We start from the raw sequence: 6,708 nt of genomic DNA on the forward strand, positions 1-6,708 counted from the left end.
CTGGTTAATTTTTCCAATTTTTAAAAGGCTGTAATAGTGGATCTGCATGTTTCAACTTGATTATATTTGACCAAAGCAAACCACAAGTTGTTACATGATAGCTAGTTAATAACATTGGCATAAAAAAAGCAAAGAATTTATCTTATACAGTTGATCTGGTTTGTACTGTATATAGCACGTAGCCTGGGTTTTCATACTGGGCTGGCATGAATAAAAAGCTGACTAAAGGCATTAAAACATGTGAAAAGCTCCATCTGCTTGCCAAACTGAGCAGCAGTGATGTAAAGTAGATCTAATTCTTTTACATAGATTCAACAATAACAAGTGATCCTTTAAATAAAGCCCACCTTCTTCTCCTCCTCTGAGCCTCTGACAAGATGTACTGAGGGAAATATTCCACTGATGACTGAAGGCAAACATAAAGAGAGCAAATCAATAGGGGTAACAGATCAGACATGAGCTGTGAAAGGCCTACTGTACATAGTGTATGTACAGTGGATCCAGAAAATATCCAGACCCTGTCAGGTTTTCAACACTTCATGTTTCAGACTCATCTTAAAAACGGATAAACTGTTTTGTCATCAATCTACACATAATGCTTGACAATGATAAAGTGAAAACAGATTTTTGGAGTATTTTATTAATTTATTAAAAATAAAAAAATATCCGATTTACATAAATATTCAGACCCTTGGTTACAACAATGGCAGTGGAGCTCTAGTGCATCCTTCTTCTATCAGTAGGATGCTTCTACAGCTCGATTAGAGTCCACCTGTGCCTAATTTAATGCACTGGATATAATTAGGAAAGGTACACACCTGTCTGTATAAGGTCTCACACTGGATGGTGTACGTCTGAGTGAAAACAAAGCCATGAGGTTGAGAGAATTGTCCATAAACCTGCGAGACATAGATCTGAGGAAGGATACAAAAAGATTTCTGCAGCAATGAAAGTGCCCAAGAGCACAGAAGCCTCTATCATTCTCAAATGGAAAAGATCTGGAATCACCAACAGTCTTGATGAATCTGGACGCCCGGCCAGGCCGAGTGATCGGGGACGAAGGGCCTTGGTCAGACAGGTAACCAAGAACCCAGGGTCATGGAGATGTCAGAAGCTTATAGAAAGACAACCATCAGCACAGCACTCCACCACCACCACTCGGGCCTCTATGGTAGAGTGACCAGGTGGAAGCCATTCCTCACTAAACGGCACACAACAGCCCACTGGGTGTTTGCCAAAAAGCACCAAAATGACTCAGACCATGAGAAGGACAATCCTCTGGTCTGGTGAAACAAAGATTGAACTATTTGGCCACAATTCCCAAAGATGTGTGTGGAGAAAACCAGGGTTGCTCATTCTGCATCTGGGACTGGAAGACTAGTCAGGATAGAGGGAAGGATGGATGCAGAAAAATATAGAGCAATTTTGAATGAAAACCTTCTCCAGAGTGCACAGGATCTCAGGCTGGGGCGAGGGTTTACATTTCAACAAGACAATGACCCGAAGCAAACCGCTAAGAAAACACAGGAGTGGCTTCAGAAAACTCTGAAAGTCCTGGAGTGGCCCAGCCAGAGTATCTCTGGTGAGACCTGAAAATGGCTGAGCACCAACCTCCCCACCCAACCTGGTTGACCTTGAACGATTCTGCCAAGAAGAATGGAAGAAATTTCCAAAAGAAAGCTGTGCCAAGCTTGCAGCTTCATTCTTGAGAAGACCTGAGGCCATTGTTACTGCCAAAGGTGCTTTAACCAAGTACTAAGTGAAAGGTCTGAATACTCATGTAAATAGGATATTTCAGTCTTTTATTTTCAACCCCTTTACCAAACATGTTGCTTTGTCATTGTGAAGTATTGCGTGTAGATCGATGACAAAAGAATTTTGAGGCAAAAATAGTTTTTCCAACAACATACGTTTTCACTCACCATGTCTTTGATGGTCATCTGACAGCCGTAACACAACAAGGTCTTCAGATTGGTTGTCTGTGGTTGCCTGTAAAAAGTGACAGCAGCTCAGAAAACTCACTGATGGTCAGTGTAGGTCAAAATTACTACTAATGTAAAGTAGAGAGTAGGATTTATTTAGTCACTGAACCAGGGTAAATTGACTTGAGCTCCACTCCAAAAATACAATTAAATGACAAGAGTACACACACTGAGGGTTCTGAAACCAGCCAAGTCCCACCTAGGGAAAATAAATTGCACTTAAAGAAACAACAGCTATGTCTACATATGGCTGCTTTGTGGTTTCTTTGTACTCGGACAACACAATGCAACTAAACTGCAAACACAGATATTTTGTGGTGTATGTATCTGATAATTTGATTATATTCTGATGCAGAGTGGGTAGCATAGCGAAGGTACAAAGCGCAGTGTTGTAAATGGTCTTATACGTGTACAGCGGTTTTCTATGCATTGCAGCACACTCAAAAGCATTTTCACAATATTTTCACATTCACCCTTTTGCACTCCCAAGCACTCATCTTGCTCAAGGACACTTCTACATGTGGACTGGAGAAGCCAGGAATCGAACCGCTAGGAGACAACCTGCTCTACCTCCTGAGTCCATATAAGGACATTATGTCACTGGACAGGGTGCTCACTCCAAGAGATGGACATCAACACAAATTCTGTCATCACCTCAGATCTGAATGGTCCTGTATTTACCATTGTACTGTGCAGTTTATATTGTAATCTGACACTTTGTTGGGTACTAACTAGTTGAGAGGAACATGAAAATAGGAAATTTAATATACACAATGTAAATTAAACAGTAAGTAGCAGCTACTGTACTGTTTTTGTTGATAGTGTCATTTTCAAAATATAGTTACTTGTTGTAGACTGTCATATGAAAAGATGCTTCTGCAAAAAAATAACCATCAAAACAATTTGTGAGCTTCTTTATCAGGCAACCTAAAGAAATATGGATTCCAGTTAATAGTCTGTGCAATTTATTGGCTTATAAAAAATGTCAGTCTGCCTTTCACTCCTCTCGTGTGGAGCATTAATAAAGCTGTCTGACTGGTGTCAGAACTGATGAAGCCTCTTGGATGGGAGGTGAAACGTCTTCGACCTAGAATTCCAAGTCCAGTTGATTTCCAAGGTTATTTTGGTTGCGGTAACAGAAAGACTGTTTTGTAAACTGAAATATAATAATTTATTTTAAAAAACCTAATAATGGTTGCTTTAAAAAAAAAAAAAAAAAAAAACATAAAAACAGGCAAAACAATCTATCATTCTGTACTGCATTTCATTCGACAGTGGATGTCCAGAATGTCTACAGCCTACAAGCTTTAGATGGCAAAGCACCAGGACCTACACTTACACCTCATTAAGTGAATGAGTGAGGTCAGGGTGTCCTGCATTCATAAAAAGCAATGCAGCATGTTCCCACCAACCAACCTCAGCTCAGTTTGCCTCATTTATATAAATCACACATAAATAAGACAGAAGACAAAACTATTGGGCACTGGCATTAGAATGATTGTTCAAACTTGCTAGTTGAAAATACTTGCATATTATTTCTCAGTATGAGTCCTGGATTATTGTGTGATTAATCACTGCACAAATAAAGAAATCACTGAACACTTACTTGGCAGAATAACAGCACCCTCCACCACCCTCTTTTCTCCCACAGTTCTCCTCTCCATCAGAAGAACAGTGCTGTCCAGTGGGAGTTAATACAGGCGTCACTGGAGGTTTTAGGGAAACATGAAGCTGATTTTAATAATGGCACCTGAATGTAAAAACTCGGTTGTGAACTATTAATGTACATTAGTGCCTGGTGTACATCGTGGTTGCCCTCCCAAATGCATGATACTGTATATCTTCTGCAGAGTGTTTTTGTCTAGTCCAACATACAGACGCAGCCACTCAAAATTGCTGCTCCCAGACAAAAGCCATTCAGCAAATTGACCATGACCGACAATAGCTACAGAAAATATAGAGGAAATGAGTGGGGGTAGAAATGATTACCTGGGTTTTGTCTTGGGATCTGAGTCCTAGTTGCACCTGGAACTTTAGTCTGGGAGAACTGCTCTGAGATCAATGTGGCATGGAAGGCTGAAGCATTTTCTGAAAGAAAGGCAGAGGGAAGAAACCTCACTCTTTTGCTCAAACTTTTTGCTTTGATAACATGCACAAATGGGAAATTCATTCATCCATCAGTGTTTATTATTGTGAATGCTAGTTTTTCCTCCCTTAATTTATTGCATCTCTCAAATGGCTATGCACAGGGCTCAAAATCAGTACTGTCCTGTTGTCCCAGGGACAATAAAAATAGCACCCTGGACACTAAAGGGGTTTTTCTATTATAGGTACCTAACAAAAAAATGTCACGCCAAGTAACACTCGTCATAGGTTCTGCATTTGTTTCCACTATGGGGTGCCCGCTTTGGACGTGCATTCTGGCAGCTAAATTTTGGCACCTGTCAGGGAGTAGTGCTAAAAATCAAATACCCTGAACACAAGGGGGTAGGGATTGTGTGCGTGCAGAGCAGTGGCTAGTGACTGGTTAAATACCCACATCTTCACACCTCAAGGATTAGCATTACACGCACCGTGTGGGCGAGAGCGGAGCAGGCCCTCCCTCCTCTAAACAGAGACTGACGCAGAGAAAACACAATGGAAAAACTAAACAGGAGCATGTTTTAAATAGATTTTTGGCTGTCGTGGTGTTTAAACTAAAGTAAAATCAACTTTACTGTGTATTCCACTGTATGTCAAAGTTTGCATGCACACACAAATTTTAGTGATGTATTTACTAACCAAACATACTACAAAAACAAAAAAAAAGTAACTCAACCAATAACTAAAAGAAAGAGACTACAAGTAAAGAAAGCTGATTAAATAGCCAAAAGCTTTTATTAAGACATAAGCTCAAAGAATAATTTCATGCTGAGGTCTGGACAAGATGCTACTGAAACATGATTTTGGACTAATACTGTGTGTGTGCATGCACGCATGTGTGTGCGCGCGTGTGTGTGTTTGTCTTTATATACTTGTGCGAACCAACCCCTGATGGAATACCTTTCTTGTGTGGACATTTCTTATTGTGTGGACCTTTTGGGTGGTCCACACAAGGAAAATGCTAGGATAGGCTCCTTTCATCCTAAAGAATGATCTGTCTAAGTTTCAGAAGATGTCCACATACAGAGAGTAAAGTCAGAAAGATGTGTGCCAGCTTGTGCTCTAAAAGTATCATGCTCTGATTAAATACTGCTTAAGCTGAATTCATGCAATACTGCCTGTGTCTCTAAAGGGCGCAGACAGGGCAGCTTAGAAGTGGGTGGTAATGAAACAATATCACACCACACAAGGGTTAAATACACTTCACACTGGCAAAATTAAAAACCACAAAAACCACATGCTTCCATCTCTGTAATGCTGTGGTTTAGGTTAACCAGGAAAGTAAGATGGGACAGTTATGAAAGATCTGCTGAAATCTGGTGATATAACATGCATTGTTTTGGTGCTTTGTGACAGAAGGTCCAGTTCACCAAATCTGCTTGGCAACAGGCTCCGGTCCTCACATGTGTAGAAGAAAAACGTTTTTTGTTTTTTTTTCGAGTTTTCTGAATTCTGAAGTGACATTTTGATTCTCTGTTGTCGCCTCATGATAGATGTGTTTTGCACCGTTGTAGCTATAGTAGAAGTGGTGGCCCTCACAAAGAAGTCACAGAACATGGGCCACACAAAGGCATAAAAGCGCGTGTGTGTGTGTGTGTGTACACACACACACACACACACACACACACACACACACACACATATATATATGAAATGTAAAAGAAAGGGACAATCTGGGACCATGGTTGTCAGCGTTCAGGATAGTTAAAAGCAGGATATTTGGGACAAATCTTGGACACTGACATAAAAAGTAAAATTCAAGCCCTGGCTATACACATGAAAAGCAGGTAGGTAAGTCATTCACATAACACTGAATAATGCCATCTGAAAGTTACATATGTGTGTACTTGTAGTTGTGATCATAACCTTCAGCTTGACAGAGAAAAAACCAAACAATTATAAATTTTGAGAGTTTATTTATCTTAGCACTTTCACTGATAACCTTAATCAGGACAGTAAATGTTTACAAAATCTTGAAGTACATATTTTTGTTAAAGATGATGAAAATTCAAGGGAACCTACGGTCCAGTTTTTATTCATCAACTGTGAAAGGTGTGCTGACTTTACCACAGTTTGGTTTGGTAATCTGACCTCTTTAGTCACAAATACATTAAAGCAAGTAAACCATCAGTAAAGATTAAAATACTCCAAAACCAGAGACTCGGATTGAGTTCTAAGAGCTAAATACAGAAACAGTTGTCTGGTCCCCAGCAAAGATAGACGAGATTTAGCTGAGGTGACAAGACCATCACCATGTTGCTGTAGTTTGCGACCAAGCCATATCACAGCGTCATGGTCCTGGGCAAGCTGCAAGGCTGTAGTGGAAATGCATTTCTTAATGCCACAGTGACCCAGGCTAGTGGAAAAAATAATTAGTGCTTTGTAAAATGCGAGTGCTTCAACAGAACTGCACCCCTGATTATTTTCCACTTTTGACTAGCATAGCTTTGGCACCTTTATATTAATGGTAGCAGCGCCCTGTGGGGGATGCTCCGGGAGTACGGGGTCCGGGGCCCTTTGCTAAGGGCCGTCCGGTCCCTGTACGACCGGAGCAGGAGCTTGGTTCGCATCGCTGGCAGTAAGT

The 6,708-nt window shown here is 40.6% G+C and overlaps 1 protein-coding gene across 5 annotated transcripts in view; it reads right to left on the bottom strand.

Moving 5' to 3' along the window:
• ctu2 (cytosolic thiouridylase subunit 2 homolog (S. pombe)) overlaps positions 1-6,708 on the bottom strand; it is a 23,026-nt gene that overhangs the window by 644 nt on the left and 15,674 nt on the right. For all 5 annotated transcript variants that reach the window (XM_020623426.1, XM_020623423.1, XM_020623429.1 and 2 more), the window contains 4 exons: positions 3,972-4,070; positions 3,589-3,688; positions 1,923-1,989; positions 348-406 (listed from right to left, as the gene is read on the bottom strand). In XM_020623426.1, coding sequence (XP_020479082.1) covers positions 348-406; positions 1,923-1,989; positions 3,589-3,688; positions 3,972-4,070 — 325 coding nt within the window. The remainder of the gene's footprint in view (positions 1-347; positions 407-1,922; positions 1,990-3,588; positions 3,689-3,971; positions 4,071-6,708) is intronic.

The sequence above is a fragment of the Monopterus albus genome, unplaced genomic scaffold (assembly GCF_001952655.1).
Source record: "Monopterus albus unplaced genomic scaffold, M_albus_1.0 scaffold299.1, whole genome shotgun sequence".
NCBI lineage: Eukaryota > Metazoa > Chordata > Actinopteri > Synbranchiformes > Synbranchidae > Monopterus > Monopterus albus.